This window comes from Rhineura floridana, chromosome 3, assembly GCF_030035675.1.
Source record: "Rhineura floridana isolate rRhiFlo1 chromosome 3, rRhiFlo1.hap2, whole genome shotgun sequence".
Classification (NCBI taxonomy): domain Eukaryota; kingdom Metazoa; phylum Chordata; class Lepidosauria; order Squamata; family Rhineuridae; genus Rhineura; species Rhineura floridana.
In genome coordinates this window covers 124,217,290-124,238,621 of record NC_084482.1, presented here as the reverse complement: position 1 = coordinate 124,238,621, position 21,332 = coordinate 124,217,290, and the positions used below count along the sequence as shown (strand labels likewise).

Here is a 21,332-nt window from a genome sequence, read left to right as displayed (position 1 = left end):
TGCCCTCCATTGGTTTGAGATATGATTATGAACAAGCTGCTCCTTTTCTTGAAATGATTTGATGTGTGCTCAGCTAGAAGCAGGGAGGACGTGCCTTATGCTGCCAGTCACAGGAAGGACATTGGTACAGTATTGATAACGGGTGGGGAACCTCCAGCTGCTGGATCAAACTTGGCCCACCAGGCCATTTCCCCTAAACCACACTCGCTTGCTCCACACTTGACATCAAACCTGATGGCAGGGGCAGAGATGGCTGCAGAAAGCAGGATTTAAGTCCCCTCACATAAGCAGATGCACAGGGAGTGCAGTCCTGCTTGGTTCAGGTGCACCAGCAAGTTCCTGCTTAGAACTGGCTGGCTTGCCCATACTCTGCAGGAAGCAGGACTGAATTGGTTACGGGGTGAGGGAGAATAAAGATCTTGCATGCTGGGCCAAAAAGGTTCCCCACCACTGATCTCTATGATACTGGAACGAACAGAACTGACTTGGCTTCATTTCATTGCTTTCCTGGTTGGCTTCACCACTCATGTGAGCTGTTTCTCTCTATGTATATTCCAATGTACACTACAGCCAAAGGCCTAATCTCCAACCATTTTCTAGAGGAAGCATCTGGAGCAGTGTTTCAGCTTGACCAAGGCCATTTCTGTTTCCTTACTGCCTTCTGAGATAGATTGAAAGCTACCACATTTGAAAACATTATTTTGTACTTTGGGCCCTGAAGACACAAATACTGAGAGCATCTGTTAGCTGCACCAAGTAAACAGAGCTAAACTACATTTTGTGCAGGAGCTACTGTGGGGAAATATTTTATTATTATTTTAATTATTCATTTATTATTTTGCCTTTCACATGCGTCTTGGGGCAATTTTCAAACACAACATAAAAGTTAACAATAGTTTTAGAAACAGTGCAAAAAACTGACAAGGGTTCATTTTGTATTGTTTGAAAAGGTAAAGCAAAGACCTTTTCATCCAGCTGGAAAAGTTTGTTTCAACAGAAATGCCTCCAGTTGTTTCTAGCAAGTACAGAGTGGGCACCTGTCATCTCAAAGGAAATGCTGTTCTGCAGAATAGGGACAGTCACACTGAAAGCCCTGCTCAGTTACACTTTAGAGAGGGCTTTGATATTCTGGGGACTTTAAGGAGAAACTCTCCTGCAGAATACAATGGGGGAGGATAAAAGTACCGCTACTTTTTAATTTCCCCAAATATGCAGCTAACAGGAGGGTGTGTTTTCTTTTGTGGGGGGGGGGTGGATTAAAAAAGTAGAGCAGGGAGGAGGTACCCCCCCAATCAATTCAAAGCCTTCCCCATGCTTTAAAGTAAATACCCCCCTCCCAAATCTACCTTCTGCATGTGCAGTTTGGCATATAGCGTACAAGTACTCAACAGCTATTGCAATAAGAGTCAAGACTACTTTTTCTTTTTCCATCACTCCTTTATAACCCACCCATCACACACAACCAGGGAAGAAGGCAGCATCTGGAAGAATAGAGAGGGATGCTGAATATCACAGCAGCTCCAATACCCACACCGCTGCTTCGCCTTACTCCTCCAGGGAATGAGCACCAAGTAGTATGGTTTGGAGACAAACTAGTTTTAGAAACTAGTGAGCTCAAAGACAGCCAAAAACTGACCTGGCGCAGGGACCAAGCAAGGTCTGTAATTTGTTAAGAGTAAGCCTCTGCAGCTTTCCAACACCAGGATGGGGATACTTGGCAGATGTTAGCAAAGGATGGCTTAGGTTCAACTGAAGAAATCATTTTTTCCTCAGCCCTGGGTCTGCTTCCCTTATGAGCTGAGGCTGCTTCAAGGCAAGGGGAGTCCAAGCACCGGTGCAGGAAGAAACAAGGCCCGGGCCAACAATGGGTTTGATGTAACATTGAAGAGAGGCAGGCTCAAGGCCAGTCTGCAAAAGGACTCGTGGCACAGCAAGAGGGAGAATAATGCAGACAACTGAAGGGGGGGAGGGAACTGCAGCTTCCCCAACCTGAGCAGAGCAGTCCTGAGACTCAGTACTTGATTAAAGGGATGGATCAGAGCAATCTTCACAGCACCAGCATTGGCCAGCAGCCAGGCCACAGGATGGGAGAAAGGGCAACTATGGCTGCTGTTTCCTCAGCAATGAAAGAGCAAGGCCTCTGGGCAGGCTGGCATTAGCAGCAGGAGCCTGGCTTGGTCACCTTGGTCATCACTCCCGATGTGTTTTCATGCTCTCATTGCTTGAACTCTCCCTGAATAAAAACAAAAGCAGACCAAAAATATATTAAAGATGATGGGAAGAACACACCCTGGATTCCTTTGGCGTTAAGATCCCCAAATAAGCATTGACTCCATCATTGGAGGGGCTGGAAGGCAACAGATAAAACAACTCACCACACTGGGAAGTGTGAGGCTCCATCTGGTGTTCCTCCATTCTGCCCTCCAGGGCCTAGAAAGGAGAAAAGAATATTGTTAGCCAGGCAAACATCTCAGCTGGCAGTTCTTTGAATCAAGGAAGATCAGCTGATTGGTGGCTGCCACTGCTGGTACAAATCCCCCTTCCTTTTCCTGCAGTTTGAAATCAAAATAATGCTGCTGATGTGGGCAATATTGAGTCAGAGGAACCAACGGTCTGATTTGCTATGAAACAGCTTCATAAGTTCCTAGACACCTGGGAGGACACTCAACTAAGTTTTGCCCAGAGTAGACCCACTGAAAGTGATGAACGTGACTAACCTAGGTTCATTAATTTTAACGGGTCTACTCTGAGTAGGACTTCATTGACTACAACCCATATAGTTTAAGCCTGACAATTAACATTAGTTTAAAAGGGTCTGACCAAAGAGATGACTAAGAAAAGTATATACTTGACAAAAATAAAAATTAATGCTAATCAATTACTCCAAAAAGTCTTCTCAAATCAACCCGATACTTGTTTTTGACAAGAGAAAAGGTTAAATAGTAAAGGTCATTTTTTTATATTTACAGTCTAATCCACACAGACACTCTTAAACTAAAGCAATTAGATTTAAGATCAATGTCCCAGTGAAGTCAGTAGAACTAAATTGGCTTAAATCCAGAAACTGGTTAAACCAGTTAGTGGATTGCAGTCTTAAGCTTCTATGACATCTGTCTGCAACACATGACTTAAAATGGATAGTGTGCTGGTTTAAAGTGAACACCAGCATCATAATAAAAAAAGTTAAATTAAGTCCAATAAATGTCAAATTTTTGTAGTAGTAAGTTTAGTAAGTGGTGTGTTTTGGACTGGCTCTGTGCCAAATATTGTTAATAACCACATTATGACATAGTGTTGATTTGTAAGCCAATAGACACTAGAGAGTTAAATAAGCAATTCTGAATGCACGCTGCTTATTTGATAATAGATGTTTGCATGATCTCCCTCAACGTTGTTGTTCTCTTGTGAGGATATCACATTTTCCCAGCATTCTTGCTACAATATCTTGATTTTCACAAACATGAGAAGAGGCTAATAGTTCAGGCCAGTGGCCCATCTGGTCCAGCATCCTCACAGTAGCCAACCAGATAGCCACGGAAAGCCTGTAAGCAGGACCTGAGTGCAAGAACGCTCTCCTGTCCTGCGGCTTCTGACAACTGGTTTTCGGAAGCGTACTGCCTCTGACTATGTTGGCAGAGTCCAGCCATCATGGCTAGTAGCCATTGATAACCTTATCCTCCATGAATTTGTCTAATCCTCTTTCAAAGTCCTCCAAGCTGGTGGCCATCGTTGTCTCCTCTGGGAGCGATTTCCATTGCTTAACTACACTGCGTGAAGTACTTTCTTTTATCTGTCCTGAATCCTACAGCATTCAGATTCATTGGATGTTCAGAAGTTCTAGTGTTATGAGAGAGCAAGAAAAACTTTTCTCTATCCACTTTCTCCAAGCCATGCATAATTTTATACACTTCTGTCATGTCATCTTTGACTTGCCTTTTCTCTAAACTAAAAAACCCCAAATGCTGCAACCTTTCCTCAAAGGGGAGTTGCTCCATCCCCTTGATCGTTTGGTTGCCCTTTTCTGAACCTTTTCCAACTGTACAATATCCTTTTTGAGGTGAGGTAACCAGAACGGTACACAGTATTCCACTTTCCAGAAAATGTGATATTTCTTCAGGTAGCACATAAATTGCTATTGTGCAGGCTGCATAGAATGGCATTGCATGACTGTCACAGATCCCTACAACATTAAATAATGGGAAGTGCCAGAAATGGCTCCCCCTTCCATGACTGCCTCATGTTGGGATACTTTTAAAAAGCTTTTGTACATCTTCAGCATGGCAGCACTCCCTTTTAAGTAGCAAACATCTGCAATATTATGGCAATGCCCTGACACTTTTGGGAAGTTATGGTTGCCGTTATTACATGTCTGGGAATCACTACATGTTGCAGGTTCCAAAAGCATGTAATCGCAGCAGAAAAGACACTTAATAGGATTTTCACGTTACCATGTTGTTGTCATCTCCAAACCATGTGCTATTATTTCTGTGCAAGAAAAATGTTGTTGTTAAGCAACTCTTAATGCAATGCTAATACATCAAAGCAGTTGAGAAGGATGTAAGAAATACTCTTAGCAACATATACAGCAGTTTGGTAGCACTCAGTATTCTAATCAGCACACAGGAATCTAGAACTCATTTTCAAAACAAAACTGAAAAGGGTGCTAATGAAATGAGTCAAAGGATGAAAAAAAGACTTGAAACAAAAAAGACTGTTGAAGAGGTGGAAAATTTCCTATACAAAATATATGCATGTTCCAGACATACTCCTCTATAGGAGGTTTGGGCCCAGGATAGCAAGTGCCCCGCCCCTAGCTGCAAATGAACCCATTATCCATTCTTCTACTTCCTACTTTAGGATCTATGGGTGTGGAGGCAGTCCACACACATCTCCACCTTCAGTCCTTAACACAAGAGTGCTCTGGTGACAAACACTGGGATGTGTGTGTGTGAGAGAGAGAGAGAGAGAATATATATATATATATAATTGTGATTAACAAAACAGAGGTTTTTATTGTATTAACAAAACGTTTCAGCTTGTGACAGCACAGGAAAAAATAATATTGTTCTTAAGAACTGTGGTCAAAACCTAAACATTTGATGCCGAATAAAAGTTAAAGATTCCACATAATGTTGCCTTTTTAGAACATTTAGGTGAATAACACTGGGTTAAATCAGTATTTCCAGTTTCTATGCAACACCATCAAATATCTAAGGCAACTAGGTTATCCAGGAAAGAATTTCAACAAGCTTTCTTTGACAATTTATTGAAATAGCAGAAGGTGCACCCATTCATCGCTCCACAAACATTATTAGGAAAGATGCAGGAATTCTGTGCCATGTGAAATATGGAAATTCTAGGTAGTATCCATTAGGGATGGGGTTCGCTGCATGGTTCCAATGCGCTTGCATTCTGATAGTGTCGTTTGATCCCGATCCGCCCTGTTTTTGCTCCTGCTTGCCCTCACACTTGCCAATTTGATCTGCTGTTTGCATTTTGGGGTGATTCAATCCACAGTTGTTGTTCGATTTTTCTTTACCCAAGGTGGCCAGTACATCCCGGCTGCCCTTCAAAGTTAAAATCCTCCCACAGCTTTTATATGGTGTCCTGTTATGGGCTCCTAGCTTCAATGCAAAAGTGGAATCGATACTATCGACCTTCTTGCGTTCCATACTTGGAATGCCTCGTTGTGCTTCGGCAGCTGGCCTTCGACTCGAAACCAGACTAACTCCTATCGAATGCTCTGCTTGGCTGCAAGCTTTTAGATTCTGGACTAAAGTAGCCTACGCTAGTCCGTCTTTAGGCTACTTAAATCTAATTTGGAAAGACCCCTATTCCAGCTTATGGTCCAAAAAATTTAATGAGAAAGTAAAGCTACTTGGCTTATCAATGGACCTACTTTCCTCCATGAATTTTGAATCAGCTAACTTTATCATTGGCCAGTGCATCAAAGATATGGCCCTCCAATATACAATTGCCAGTGCTCGCAAAACCTGCTCCCCTCTCCACTTTGGTCTTAGCTCTCCCTTTCCCTACCGTGCAGCCTACCTTGTTAACCTGACCATTCCGAGTTTCCATCATCTGTTTACCAGGGCCAGATTTAACTGCCTCCCCTCGGCGTTATTAGAGGGCCGCTTCCAAGGAATTGCATACGAAAAGCGACTTTGTATTTGCAAAAAAGGGGAGGTTGAAACAATCGCACATGTTCTCCTCTCCTGTGATTTATATAAAGATGCTCGTGCTAGATTTATCTCTTCACGTATTGAAGCTTTTCCTGGTAGATCTACAAAGTCGCTCCTGATTCATCTTATGTCTGACACTGATAAACATATCACTGAATCAGTTGCCCAGTTTTTAAATGTAGCTCAGAGTTTACGTAAAAAGGCAATTTTATTTTAGACTGACTATACTAGAACAACTAGATCCTGTACTGTCTTGTCTTATTTGTTTTAATTCCTTTTGAATAATCAATTGTATATCGGGTCAATGACTGCATAATAAAATTTGAATTTGAGTTGTTGGTGGTGGTGGCCAAAATTTTGTAGTTATCAACGTAGATACTTATGTAAATGATGACAGTATTTGATGTGGATTTTTGGTAGCAGGAAAAACATTGCATAATTTTTAGGTTGCTTATGCGAATCATCACAGTGTTCCATGTGGTCTTTTGGTGGCGCTAACTCAACGTAAAATAGTGGGGAAAGTTCAAAAGAATAAATTCTTGCTGGTTTGCAGCAGCGGCCGCAAAATCCATGCTCATTATAGCTGCGGCCTGCAGCAAGAAATAGGTGCCAGTCCAAAAGGATGGCAAACTATCAAATTCAGCTAAAATCCAGTGCCAGTCTGATTTAGCAGATATTCTCCCCCATCTGTATGCACAGCAATCTCTGTCAAGTATTACAAGAGGAAGAGGAAACTTTTTGGAGATGTAACAGCAAGCTAACATTATGCAAGTTATGGGGCCTCTGATGCAGGGCGGGCACCAAACGGTGACCAGGTCAGGCCCTGGCCGAGGGCCCCTGGGGCCACAGGGCCCCCTCGATAGGGTAGGAAAGTAGTGCTTACCTTCCGCGATCCGCGGCAGGATTGCTGCTGCGAATCGCAGGAAGGAAGCTTCTGAGCCACCCTCCCGTTCCCTCATTCCAGCTACCTACCTCTCCACAATTTTGCGGCTGCATGTGCAGGGCTGCCATTAACCAAGATGGGGGCCGAAGTTTCCCTAAGGTGCTGATGCTCCTGCCACCATCTTGGTTGATGGCAGGGATGCGTGCACATAGCACACATGCGTGCCATCAACCAAGATGGCGGCGGAGGCTTCAGCCCCTTAGGGAAACCTCCACCGCCATCTTGGTCAATGGCAGCCCTGTGCATGCAGCGCACGCAGCTGCAAAAGATAGGCGAGAGAGGTAGGTGGAGTGAGGGAACGGGCAGGTGGCTCGGAAGCTCCCTCCCGGCGATCCGCAGCAGCAATCCTGCCGTGGATTGAAGGGGAGTGCAAGGCAAGGTAGGTAAGTGGAGCATGTGTCTGTGCATCTGTGTGCCAGGGCGCAGGGCAGGCTGGTGGCCCCAGCATGCCTGGCGTTGGCCCTGCCCTGATGTCAGGTGAGTGATGCTCAAGTAAGCAATTGCAGATCAGTTGCAAAATGTGGGTGCCACATTCTGTCTGCAGATGGTGAGCAAGTCTAAAAGGTGCCCTGCTATCCATTATCTCAGCAGGGACATAGGACCTTACTGGTACCCAACTACCATACAAGTCTAGAGACGATGGGCAGTAAAAGACCAGCGAACAGATACAACTGGTATTCAGGATGGAATGAGGAATACTGTCCTGTGCTGCTGCCATTGCAGTCCAACCAATATGACTGGACAAACAGGGCCATCAAACAGACTCAGTAGGGCCACATAACAAAATCAGTCAATAGAAGATGAGATGAGGCCCCAAGCCATATATGTGAAATACTAGCTCTCTCACCTCTTTGTTGGGAACAGTGGGCTACAGTAACAGGACTTGGTGGCAGTCTCTTATGCCCATATTTTACCTTTTTAGAGTCTAAAAAGTGGGTTTTCATCAAGTCCTGTTGCTACAGCTATCCATTCCCAGCACACATACACCTGTATTTTAACTGGGCCGGCCACTAGTCCATCAGGGAGTAGATTTGGGTTGGGGTTTCAGACCCCAGGCGCCGAGCCTTGGCAGCCTGAGGGCAAGAGACCAGAAGTTTGGGTGGAGGCTAATCACGGGGGAGGAAGCGAAAGAAGAGGAGGGCAGCGGCAACTACCCGGGGGGGGGGACTACGGAAGAGTGGCCGGGATGGGCGCAGAGGCAGCTCGGTGGGCAGGGAAAGGAGAGGCGCTGGGAAGCACCGGGCGAAGGTGGCGGCGCCAGAAACAGCCCACCAGCGCCCAACGAGGGAGTCCTACCTTGCCGGTAGTAGAGGCCGGTGACGGTGTTCCCGTAGACCCGCCATGCCACCTGGATGCCGAGCAAGCTCACTAGCAGCCAGAGCAAGAGGAGCTGGAAGAGGGCGGCCCGCAAGTCCTGGGCCTCCCAGTCCGACATGAACTCCTGTCCGAGCCAGGTGAGAGCCCGCAGCGTCCGCGTCGGGACCTCCCACTCCGCGGGCCCAGCCTCCGCCATCCAGCTCCGTCCTGCCCGGCGCCCGCGCGATGGCGGGAACGACAAGGTTGAAACGCTGCGGCGTCTGGCAAAGGAGACGCACTGCGCCACAACCCTCGGGAAAACTGTCAGCGGGACCGCATTGCGCGTGCGCCCGAGGGGAAGTTGTAGATCCCGCCCCATTTTCCTCTAACACTTTTTCAGAGCGAGTGTTTACTCGGACGTAAGTGCTGTTGCGCTCAGTGGGACATTCTTCTTGGTGCGGGTGGATAGGATCGACCCCTTACAACTCGATCCTATCCGAGCTTCCCCGTAAGTAAGCCCCACCGATTGCAAAGAAGACGTTCGGGCAGAATGTGCATAGGACTGGGCTGCACAACTTTCCCGAGATTATTATTTATTGTTGTTTATTTACGGCCTTAGTAAGCCATCATCGTTCTGCCAGTGTGCACTCAGGCAGAAGGTCCGCAATGAGGGAAGCTGTGACTCCGCCAAAGTGCTATATCATCTTCTTAGGCGTATTTACTTGAAAGAAAACTCACACTCCGAATCATTGCCCCTGCCATTTCGATGACATTTCGAAACGTTTCTTAAAATGCTCACAGTCATTTTCATGGCTATTTTGGACGATGCATCCACACCACGTAGCGGCAACCCTGGAGATCCTCTGTCAGTCAGTGTAGCCAGTACTGAGCTAGATGGACTGCGTGACTAAATCCCTCCTGAACGTAGCGACAGTCTGGAAGCGCCCTAACTCGGCGCCAGGCTATTTCCTATGTTCCTACCTTGTCGCCTTTCAAAATATGGTGGGAGTCCGAGCACCCCCTGCTAAAAACCTCCGCCCCTTCCCATTCCAGCGACTGGAAAGCAAGCAGATCTAGCCCGTTGAAATTAAAGCACAAAGCAGCTACTGAGGACCCTCTTGCAGCAAGACTTCCTCCTCTAATGCTGCGACTGCTGCAGGCGGCTAGATTTGGCCCTGCCCCCGGCCCCACTTGATTCAAGGGCTGCAGAAATCTACCCAAAGTACTTTGATTTCAGGCCAGGGCTACGCAGAAAAAAAGAGGATAATGAACGTGGGCAATGGCAATTCCAAATACTGCCTTCAACTCCTACTCAAAGGAATGCTGAAAAGGAATGCAGCAGCCTCTCCGGTCCTCCCCGATTCCGTGAAGGCCATTGTTTTTCACTTTCACTTTCGTTCGGCTGCCTTAGGGTGGGGAGAAGCCCGCTTTTAATGCGCTGGAGAGGATACTCAGCAGAGTTGTCTTAACGGCTTCACCCTTGAGGCGACGGAGGCTTGCGAAGGACCGGTAAGGCTTTTAATTTTTCCTTGGAAAATAACTTTGCAATGCGTATATTTCCCTTAAAACAGATGTTGCAGCTGCCTGGCCTTCTGTAGTAGTCTCTTGCTCCTGTACTTTCTCTAGGCAATGGGATTCCAGATCTGGAAGAAGCCAGGTAGCAGCATAAGCCTTTCCCATGGGTTGCAGTGCTGGGTATTGCACTTGTATTTGAGGATGTGCCCCTTATCTTTTTAGTTTCTTAGGCCATCCTCTTGTCTAGTCAGGCAAAATGTGGATTGTATGCACCAGCGGACAGAAAGTTTGCATCTACTTTGAGACTGCAGTCCTATAATCCACACTTACCTAGGCATGAGTTCCACTTAATATTATCCTTCTGAGTGGAACAGCATAATCTAATACTGTGTTGCATATACATACACCCACCCACATTTGCAAATTTCTTTGCCTTAATTATTTATTTATTTAATTTAATTTATATACCGCCCTAAGCCCAAGGGCTCTCTGGGTGGTGTACATACAATAAAGCAATCAAAATATATAAATACAATAATACAATATAGCAATACATACATCAATAAAATAATGCAATTCTCAAAATTAAATAAATAACATTATTAAAAGAAAAGGAAAAAAACATTTAAATGAGTCATGATCAGAGAACTTCATACAGCCAGGTTTTTTATACTAGATATGCTCTGCTCCTGAAGTAAGACAGTCTCAATTTGAAAGGACACAAATTGGCTCTTCTTCAGCTTTTTCAGGACCTGATCTTCGTGACTCCCAAAAACGCCATCCTCCAGTCAGGGATAGCTAACTTTACTCTCTGGATATTGTTGGTCTGCAGTTCCCATCATCCCTGACCATTGACCATGCTGGGGCTGATAAAAGCCCAGCCCAATAACATCTGTAGGGCCTCAGGTTCACCATCCACAGTTGAGCTCCAGAAGAGACTCCATGCTACCCAAGTAAAAAGGTGCGATGTCATTTAAACCAGAGCTTGGAAAAGTTACTTTTTTAAACTACAGCTCCCATCAGCCCCAGCCAGCATGGCCACTGGATTGGGCTGATGGGAGTTGTAGTTCAAAAAAAGTAACTTTTCCAAGCTCTGATTTAAACACATTGGACTTCAGATGGTGAGTTGGGATCACAGCTGGGTCATGAGCAAATCTAAGGTGGATGTATCAGAATCATGATAACCACCATTTACCTTTGTGGTTTTTTTAAAAGACAAGAAAAGAAGACTAAAACAGAAGATTGATGGATGGGGGAGAAGAGAGAGAAAGCAGAAAAGAAACATATGTAGTAAATATATAAAGTGGGCCACATATAGCTGGCTGTGGTTAAACAGAGGACTTGAATCTGAAAAGTACTGTGATAGACATTTGACATTCCTTGATTATTATTTTGCTATAAACTGGACTTGGGTTTTCCTGTGGTCCAAGCCATGCTTAGTGGAGTTAATGATGCCCAAGAAAGTACAAGTGGGTTGTTTGCTCTGGTTTTACAATGGGAAATTTAAGATCCCAAGTCCCAGGAGGCAAAGTCACACAGGCTGACTATACAACAGGCGAACAACAAACCTACTCACTACACTGAGGCAGTGCATAACATGGATATGTGAAACTTTCTCACTACCCACAGGGTGTGATTACCACCATCTCTGCCACTCCAGCTTAACAGATTTAGAAGCAAGGACAGGAGTATCCAGCCAGGACCTGCATGGGGATGTTATGGAAATATGTACATGTGTGCAGAGATACTCAGCGGTCTGAGCTGTGTGTGCGCCAGTGTACGTATTTACCTTAGAAACAGGCTTTTACCCTGCATTTAGATCACTGAGACTTAAGACTTAGTAGAATAAGAAAAGCTACTTTATAGAAATACATAGTAGATAGAAAAGGCATACCTAGTTCTAACTAACTAACTAAGCTGGAGGTGCAATGCCCAGACTTCGGTATTGCCCTCATGGCTCAGGAGAGAGAGCAAAGACAAAGACAGTCGAAGAAGAAGACAAAGGAAGGAGGGGCAGGGCAGCTTCCCTGAGCATATTAGTTTACAATGGAAGGAAGTTAGGTAGAGAAGAGCACAGGTAAAGGTAGGCAAGCCTAGCCAGATGGAGGACTCTAACTCTTATCTTCCTTCTGGAATACAAACAAAAGAACCCAAACAGGAGTTGCTCTTGCCCAACTTCTGACATCCCTTCTCAACGAGTGTTTAGTTCAGCCCATGGGATTTATCTTGTCTCGCAGCTTGCAGTATCTGACTTTGCCTAACACCTTTGCTGGAGCATCTGCAGGCATGTCTTCCATTGGACAATACTCCATCTTGAGTAGTCCTCTGAGATAGGTATCTCTAATGAAATGGTTCTTCACATCTATGTGTGTCAGCTCTACACTGCCTCAGCAGTGTCAGGGGGGCTGGAAATTCCTGGGTCTTTGGCAGGGAAGGAAAGTCCTTAGCCAGCAGTCGGGTTGTAAATCTGCCAGGCCTATCCAAAGCATACTTGCCGAGTCAGAAGTCCAGAAGTCCAGAAGCGAGGTCAGTGGAGGTCCGGAATCAATTGCCAAGGAGGTCAGTCAAAGAGATGCTGCAGGGAAACTAGATCTACACAAAACCACACCTGACATTGCAGTCAGCAACAAGCTGCAGCCAAGGTGTGCCTTATAAAGAGCAGGATGGACAGCAGGTGTGAGCCCTCAGTGTTTGGGCCTTAAGGAGACAGGCCTGCCTCTCTTCTGCCTGACCTTCTGCTGTCTACGTTCTGCAGGTGAGGGGGGAGTATCCTGTTCACTGTCTGTGTCTGGCTGCAGGGCCTCTGCTGTCCCTGGGGTGCTCTGCAGCTGAGGGGCAGAAGGAGCTGGATTCTCAGGAGGCTCCTCCGTGTCTCCTACTGCTCCTGGGTCTGTTGCTGTTACTCCCAAGTCATCCTCATCTGAGGAGTCCTCTGACGGGGCCATGACAATGTGCTTGGTTCATGAACTCACCTCTTCTGACTGCATGAGTCTGATGCATCCTTGGTTGTCTTCATGCATCATGACAGGCCCAGGTATAGAGATGCCTAAATCTTTGAACGGTTCAAGCAGCCATGTCAACTGTTCTGCTGGCTTCGGAAGCTGACACATACTCTGCTTCTGTGGAAGAGAGTGCTACAGTCTCTTGTTTCTTACTTGCCCAGCTGATCACAGAATCTCCACAGTAGAAGATGTTTCCACTGGTGGTTTTCAATCTGTAGTGTCTTCAGCCCAATAAGCATCTGCATATCTCACTAGTTTGGGATCTCAGGTAGCTGCTAACTTCAGTTTCATGGTTGCAGTGCCCTTCAGATATCTCACCACTGCTCTCTTGATTGCTTCCCAGGCCTTCTTGGTTGGCGATCTGGTTTTTCTGCACAGGTATCCCACAGCTGCTGCCACATCTGGCCTGGTAACAGTGCTGATATACAGAAGTTTCCCGATGGCTTGTCTGTAGCTCTCATGGTCTTCCCATGGTTGTTCGCTATGGTCCAGTTTCAGATATCCTACTTCCATTGGAGTAGGTACTGGAAGTGCATCCTTCAGTCCTAGACCCTCGAGAAGGTCTTTGATCTTTTGTCTTTGACTCAGCAAGAAGGATCCATCATCTTCTCTTTCAATTTGTATTCCGAAGTAGTGAGTGACATCACCTAGGCACTTCACTTCAACCTCCTTGTTGAGATTATTCACTCGTTGTTGCTTGCCCTGTGGGTCTTGATAAACCAATAGTAGATCATCAACATGAATCAGTAAATCCATCTGCTGAATCTGCTGTACAGGCATGGCTCTGCTCTGCCTTGTACAAAGCCTTCCTTCAAGAGCATTTCTCATTCCAGGCTCTGGCAGCCTGTTTAAGTCCACAGATGGATTTTTGAAGTTTACACACTAGAGTTTCTTTTCCTGGAACTTCAAACCCTGGTGGTTGTTGCATGTAGATTTCCTCTTCTATTTCTCCACGCAAGAATGCTGTTTTTATATCCATGTGCTCCATCTGTATTTTCTTGTTAGCAGCAATACTCAGAAGAGTTCTGATGGTTGTGTGTTTGACCACAGGAGCAAATGTTTGATAGCAGTCTTGTCCATACTTTTGAGAGTATCCTTTGGCTACTAGTCTTGCCTTGTATCTCTCAACGTTTCCTGCAGCATCTGGCTTTTTCTTGAATATCCACTTGCAGCCCACAGCTTTTCTTCCTTGAGGAAGCTTGGTCAGTGTCCAAGTTTTATTCTTGTGTAGAGCTTCCAGCTCTTGCTTGGCTGGCTGCCTCCACCTCTCAACTTCAGCTTTGGGTAAGGCTTCAATCTCTTTCCACTTCTCTGGCTCTGGAAGTTCATCTCTCACGAGGTAAACAAGTCTTTCTGGTGGTACACCTTTGTTAGTGCTTTCAGAGCTTCTGGGTGCTGGTGCTTCAGCTGCCCCTTCTGGCTCTGATGCATCTTCTGGCTCAGACTGCTCACCTTCTTCTGCTGGTATATTACTGTGATTTTTCTGTTGTGGAAGAATAGCTCAGTTTCTTCTTCCATTTCTCTGTCATCTGTTTGGTGTGGTGCCCCTTCTGGTTGCTGTGCACACCTTCCTTCATCAAAGTGGACAGCTCTGTATCCTCCAACTTCTCCAGTTTTGGGATCTATGACTTGGTATCCCTTCTGCATTGGAGAATATCTGATGAATATTCTTTCCTTGGCAGTGTTGTCAAATGTTAACCTCTTTTGTTTTGGAATGTGCACAAAGGCCTTGCAGCTGAATACACGAAGGTGAGACACGCTTGGTGCCCGACCATGCCATAGCTTGAAAGGTGTTTTGTTGGTTGCAGCTGCTGGAAGTCGGTTTTGCAGATAGGTGGCAGTAACTGCTGCTTCCCCCCAGTACTTCTGTGGCAACTGTTCATCTTCCAACATGGAACAAATCAACTGTCCAACAGTCCAGTTCATGCGTTCCGTGACCCCATTTTGTTCTGGAGTATAAACAACAGTAGTCTGGTGCTCTATGCCTTCCTCATGTAGAAAGTCTTGCATAGCCCTGGACACAAATTTTCCACCATTGTCAGATCTTATCATTTGTGACTTTCTGCCAAATTTATTGGACACAATTCTGACATATTCCTTCAATGTTTGAAATACTTGACCTTTCTCAGTAGGTACATTGTAGTATACCTCGAGTAATCATCCATGAAAGTGAGCATGTATAAATTTCCGCCCTGTGATGATGTTCTAATGGCTCCACAAAGGTCTGTGTGAATTAATTCTAGAGGTTTTGTAGTTTTCCTTTCACTTTTCTTAGGAAATTTTGGTTTCACACTTTTTGTCTTTATATAACATTCTCACTTTCCTGTGGATTTACATTGTCCAATTTTAATGCCTCTAGCCAAATTTTCCTTCTCTAGAACATTGATTCTGGCTAACCTGGCGTGTCCCATTCTTCTATACCAAACATGTAAACATCCAGAATCACAGGTTTCTTTGACTGTATTTGCATGCATAATAATTTCAAAATAATTTCAAAATATTCTAAATGCAAAAGTCCATTTTTCAATTTTGCAGTACAACACACTTCTCCTTGGTCTAAAACTTGGCAAACTTTGTCACTTAAAAAAAGTTCACCTCCAAGCTCCATTGTTTTATTAAATTATCTTTAAATGCTGGAACAAATAGGCAATTTTTCAATTCAAGCTATCTGGCGCCCTCTGGTGTTTTGCAAAGTAGCTTCATCGAGCCTATTCCTTGAGAACGGAAAACATCTGATGCTGTGATTACATTCTGTGTATGAGGACTTAAGTTCTTGAACGAATTTTTATCATTAAAAAAAAGATTCATAGGGTCGCCATAAGTCGTAATCGACTTGAAGGCATATAACAACAACAAATGTGCGGTACAACCAGTGTCAATTAAAAATCTGGTTTTATAATCATTCTTTCCATCAGATACATGGTAACTGGAATGCTTCACTTTAGTTTGGCTATCTGTTTTTCGTTCAGTTTGCTTCTGTTTAAAATCAGCTCTTTGTCCTGTCTCCCTTCTAGGACAGTCTCTTTGAAGGTGATTAGAAGATTTGTATTTGAAGCAATTCTTCCTTTGTTTGTCTGTGCCCTTCTGTGGCTTCAGGGCATGACTCATCTCTATCCAGCCTTTGGTCGCTGTTTCTGCCCACAGTAAAATTTGCTTTTTCAGACAGAGCTTGTTCCTGTCTCTCTTTATAGTCCTGATCTCTCAAATATGACATAATCTGATCCATATTCTGATCTGTCTGTTCTAGTATGCAAGCTGTTATATAATGACGTTGATTTAGAGAAGCTAGGAGTATTACTTTTTGTAAATCTTCACCTAACAATCTCCCACAGGCTTCTAATTCTCAGAGCAGACTTGTAAATCTCTCTAGATGTTGATTCAGATCCTCTCTGTCAGATTGTTTCAGAGTGTACAGTGACTTATAGAGAAACATCACATGATTTTTAGATTTTCTGTGATACACATTTTCAAGCTTTCCCCTTAGTATTCCTATAGCCCATGGAAACATTTAGTGCCTCATCTGATAAAGCAGAAATAAGAAGAGACTTCACTTTGGCATGGTTATGCTTCCAGGATGCCGTGGCTGCCTCATCCGCTGCTGAGGGTTCAGAATCAGTCAGGACTCCATGAAGATTCTCCCCTTCCAAAAGTGCCATCATTCGAATACTCCAAATCGCATAATTGTCCTTCTCCAGCTTTGGGATGCTTGTGTTAAGTGTTGATTCTTCAGCCATGGTTTCCTATCTTTTGTTCTGCTTTTCTTTCTCTAACCTAGTCTCCTTTTGATCTCTTTTTGTAAATCACACGCAGTACTTAGCCTTTTAGCTTTCAGGCACAACTCACAATTAAATTTAGCTTACTCACGGCCATAACCCTTTGTTATGGAAATGTGTGTGTGTGTATGCAGAGATACTCAGCCGTCTGACTTAGTAAAATAAGAAAAGCTACTTTATTTATAGAAATGCATAGTGGATAGGAAAGGCATACCTGGTTCTAACTAAGTTGGAGGCGCAATGCCCAGACTTGGGTATTGCCCTCGTGGCTCAGGTGAGAGAGCAAAGACAAAGATGTCTCCTCTCTCCTTGGACAGTCGAAGAAGAAGATGAAGGAGGGGCAGGCCAGCTTCCCTTAGCATATCAGTTTACAATGGAAGGAAGTTAGGTAGAGAACAGCACAGGTAAAACTAGACAAGCCTAGCCTGCTGGAGGGCCCTAACTCTTTTCTTCCTTCTGGAATACAAACAAAAGAACCCAAACAGGAGTTGCTGTTGCCCCACTTCCAACAGGGGAGACTTTTGTCTTAATAGCACTGGGTCTTTCCCCCATCTATTCTTACCCGAGAGGCAGGATAGAATTTTCTTAACAGATGCTTCAGCCTTTTTGTTTCTGATGGGCAGGAGCAGAATGAGTGCCTTGGAGAGCCTTCCTGAGATCAACAAGGAATTGTATTCTCGCCAGCTGTAAGTCTTGCAACACATGACATGGCGACAGGCATGAGCTACACCAAAAAGGGATATTGACTGGGCTCACCTCCAGACTGTCACTGTTTTGTGGGAGGGATTCAATTGCATACTGGAAAAGTAGTTTTTTGCAATTAAAGTATATCAGTGCTCTGGTGCAATAATTCTACTTTTTAAAAAAAAAGTTAGGTAAGTGATGGAGAAATATACTAAAAAGTCTGAAATAATGACCCCCCACGCAGACATTTTTGCCACCCTGGGCTCCTTTGGAATGAAGGGCGGGGTATAAATTCAAACAATTAATCAATCAATCAAAAGTTGCCCATTAACAGTTAGTACCTGAACAGCAGACTGAGCAGGCACACAGGTCACCTGGTCACCGTCACACTATGGTGAGATGTATTGTATTTCTGGTTAAATTATGGTAATTATTTCTAAATATGAATCTATTCATATAAATCAGCATATGCAAACTTTATGCAAATTGGCACACTCTTTTGTCCTCTATTTTGGTGACCTATTTCCTCTTTTTGGGCAAAGTGTAAGTGGCTACCCTAGTTGAGATGGGACAAGGGCAGGGACAAATGGCTGGCAAGGAAAAGGTGGAGGTGGAGTTCAAAGAGAGCAGGTGAGGGTGTGGTATTGTGTAGGCCTTTGTGTACTCACCATATTCCAACACAGTGATGTGTGCTTTTCCCCCCCAGCTATGTTCTGGGCTATGAGGCCATGCAGAAAATGGCGACAACTGCTGTGCTGGTCTCTGGAATGAAGGGCCTAGGGGTGGAGATTGCAAAGAATATTGTCCTCGCAGGAGTGAAATCGGTCACTGTCCATGACCAGAATGATGCTCAGTGGAGTGACCTCTCCTCACAGGTATGCTGTTTAGGGTGCAGTCATCTACCTGCTTACTTACGAGCAAGCCCTATTGAACTCAGTGGTGTTTACTTCTGAGTAGAAATTTATAGGATCACACTGTTAGAAGCTTTGCCTAGCAAACATGGGAGCACAAGAGTGAGGCACTCACCAGAGCCTTCTTCCCTCCCTTGCCACTGTTCACATATTCTGTGGTGGTTTTTCTTCTGTCCTTGTTGCCTTCCTCAAGGCCATAGGGGTACCATAACTCCCTTCCACTTCCTTAATATATATTTGCAGCATTGCTTCTCTGAGAGTGCATCCTATGCATGTCAACTCAGAAAGAAGCTCCACTGAGTTCAGTGGGACTTGCTCCTATGTAAATGTGTAGGATTACAGCCCGAATTTCCAAAACTGATATTTTGGATGTGATAAAGATACCCCAGGATTTTGTGCCAAGCTGTTCCATATAATCTTCAATCCTACAGTGTCTTCATATAATTTTCTCCTGCAACCCCACACTGCATACTCCCTTGTCATGACTCTGGGTGGAGGATACTATTTGTCTAAATTTGTTTTTAAATATATAAATCAAAATTCTGTAGCAAGAAAGGCTGAATTCTGTAACCTATAAGTAAATTATGCTTCAGTTTCCTTTTATGTTCCAACATCTCGTATTAAATCATAGGTCACCTGAACTCTTGACTGGTCCCAGTCTATAGCTCACTATAATAACTACAATTAGATAATAGTTGCTAATTGTTGTTGGTACTTGAACTGCTTTCATAGCTTCCAGTATAATCTAGTCATGAGATTCAAACAAGGTTACACAATTTGGGAAGTCTGGTGAGTCAGTTGTTAGTTATTATTATTAAAAGCAGACAGAACAAGAAATATTGTCACATTAAGATCTGAACAGGTTGACTCAGTCTTCTGGTAACCTGGTTCAACATCTTCAGTATATTTGGTTGCAGAGACTGGAGTTGTATTTTTGCAACTCTAGTTCAACAACAGGCCTGTCCTATGCTAAAAATGTCAAAAATTGTAACTATAAAAGTGGAATAAAACACCTGAATAAATTGTGACATTTTTGCACAGTTCTGTTGGTTAAAGCTGTGCAAAGTGGTAGAGGCAGTGTAAGGCACTAAAGTCCTGCCCTTGGTCACTCGAAGCCCTGACAAGTTTCTCTTGGACTCCTGAGATTTCACTAAGCATTGCCGTCATAATTTTAAGCCTATCTTTGCAACCACTAGGCCTTTTTTTGTTTGAAAGCATCAGTGAAAGTGAATGTCCTCATAATGCTGATTTCTACACCCAGTACCTAGTTTTCTGCTGGCTTGGTGGAATCACAGAATGCATTGCAAGCAGCCCTGATGCAGAAATAGGTATGCTCCTATTTTAAGTGTATATTTGATGGCCGATGGAGTCTGCAAATAGAGCTGTAAGCCAAGTTCTGAGTCTGCTCTCAGCCAGTGTACTGAGGGCTTAACTCCAAATAAACACATATTTATAAGCCATTTCTCATCACATCATGTCTTTTTGCATGTAATTTTCACTCATACTCATTTTTATGCACACTTTCCCCTAATATATGCATTTTTATAAATATTGTTTAGTTGGCAAACTGCATCCCCAAATTCTAATAAATGTGAATTTCAAAGGATGGCTGTGGTTCCGTTTTCATATTGTTTCAGAAAGTGCAAATTTGATAAATTCTGCCTGAAATGTGAACTGAATCGAAATTCTCACCCATCCCTACTCCCCTGTGAGGAAAAGTCGCAGCATTTGTGGCTCTTTAGTTTTGAGAGAAGACAAGTCAGAGGCAACATGATCGACATGTGTAAAATTATGCATGGCATGGAAAAAGTAGGTAGAGAAAAGGTTTTCTCCTCTCATAACACCAGAACTCGTGGACGTTCAGTGAAGCTGAACGTTGGGAGGTTCAGCGCAGACAAAAGAAAGTACTTCTTCACACAACACATAGTTAACCTGTGGAATTTTCTCCCACAAGAGGCAGTGATGGCCACAACTTGGATGGCTTTAAAGGAAGATTAGACAAATTCATGGAGGATAAGGCTATCAATGGCTGCTTGCTGTGATGTCTGTGTTCTGCCACCATAGTCAGATGCAGTATGCTTCAGAAAACCAATTGCCGGAAGCTGCAGGAGGAGAGAGTGCACTTGCACTCGGGTCCTGCTTGTGGGCTTCCCATGGGCATCTGGTTGGCCACTGTGCGAACAGGATGCTGGAATAGATGGGCCACTGGTCCAATCCAGCAAGCTCTTCTTATGTTCTTGTGGTGGGGCGGAAGGAGATTTCACAGAGATTGCTGCTGAAAAGAGAAGGCTTAAACCTACCTTTCCTGCTCACTGCAATCTGGGTGACAACCTCCACCTGTGCCCAGAATTGCTTTTTTTTAAAAATACACAATATGTTTGCTAATTGCATTGTTAATATGCCATGCAGTTAGGCCCTGAATCTGGGGGAGAGCAGCTAGCAAAAGGGCAAAATCCTTGGCCATCCCTACAAAGTGGTCTGTTCCCTCCTCACTCTTAGCATTGCTGTGTCTCCGCAGTTCTATCTTTCAGAGAATGATGTGGGGCAAAACCGCGCTCGGGTCTCCCAACGCCACCTTGAAGAATTGAACAGCTATGTCCCTGTGCAAGCCTATACAGAGGGGCTGTCGGAGAGCTTCTTGTCTACTTTCCAGGTAACAACAGAGCTGTGTGGCTTATCATGTCATGGAAGTGAGAGAGGAAGCAATTCTAGTGATTCTAGAAAATCACGGTGTCTGATGTGTCTGACCCAAGTCTATGGGAGACCTCCTGCTCTTTACCCTATGATAGTGGCAAGCCTGTTGGCCAGTGCCCAGTCGTTCCTCTTACTGGTAGTGTAGAGGCAGGTTATTCTCAGGAGCTACTGACTGTTTTGCTCTGAAACTGCACTGGAAATGCTAGGTGGAGATCCAGCAGCTAGTGCCTGTGGTGGGCTGGAAGAGCTGTATTGTGTTGTATTGAATGACACTCTCTGAGATTCAGTGGTGCAGTGGAGCAGGATTTGGCAGGAACGAAGCACTGCCATTT

General features: G+C 44.4%; 2 protein-coding genes across 5 annotated transcripts in view; one reads left to right on the top strand and one right to left on the bottom strand.

Moving 5' to 3' along the window:
* Positions 1-1,416: 1,416 nt before the first annotated feature.
* Positions 1,417-8,815, bottom strand: TCTA (T cell leukemia translocation altered). Its single transcript, XM_061617729.1, has 3 exons — positions 8,422-8,815; positions 2,376-2,430; positions 1,417-2,233 (listed from the first exon to the last, which is right to left on the bottom strand). Exons 1-3 carry the CDS (start codon positions 8,798-8,800, stop codon positions 2,191-2,193), a joined length of 477 nt encoding a protein of 158 aa, XP_061473713.1. The 5' UTR covers positions 8,801-8,815; the 3' UTR covers positions 1,417-2,190.
* UBA7 (ubiquitin like modifier activating enzyme 7) overlaps positions 8,305-21,332 on the top strand; it is a 71,151-nt gene continuing 58,123 nt past the window's right edge. Inside the window, exons 1-4 of one of the 4 annotated variants that reach the window (XM_061617724.1) lie at positions 8,305-9,930; positions 17,335-17,397; positions 18,102-18,270; positions 20,825-20,959. In XM_061617724.1, coding sequence (XP_061473708.1) covers positions 17,342-17,397; positions 18,102-18,270; positions 20,825-20,959 — 360 coding nt within the window. In that variant the 5' untranslated portion in view covers positions 8,305-9,930; positions 17,335-17,341. Of the gene's footprint in view, positions 9,931-17,334; positions 17,398-18,101; positions 18,271-20,824; positions 20,960-21,332 lie in introns of those variants that run through there. The other 3 variants (XM_061617725.1, XM_061617726.1, XM_061617727.1) reach the window with 3 other exon arrangements.

What these genes read in the sequence shown, in the direction of transcription:
- TCTA (XM_061617729.1), bottom strand. Translation starts at nt 8,800, where the DNA reads ATGGGGCGGGATCTACAACTTCCCCTCGGGCGCACGCGCAATGCGGTC. An exon ending in CGGCCTCTACTACCGGCAAG is followed by an intron (nt 2,431 to 8,421) that starts GTAGGACTCCCT and finishes TCTCCTTTCTAG; the next exon opens with GCCCTGGAGGGCAGAATGGA. An exon ending in GCCTCACACTTCCCAGTGTG is followed by an intron (nt 2,234 to 2,375) that starts GTGAGTTGTTTT and finishes GTTTTTATTCAG; the next exon opens with GGAGAGTTCAAGCAATGAGA.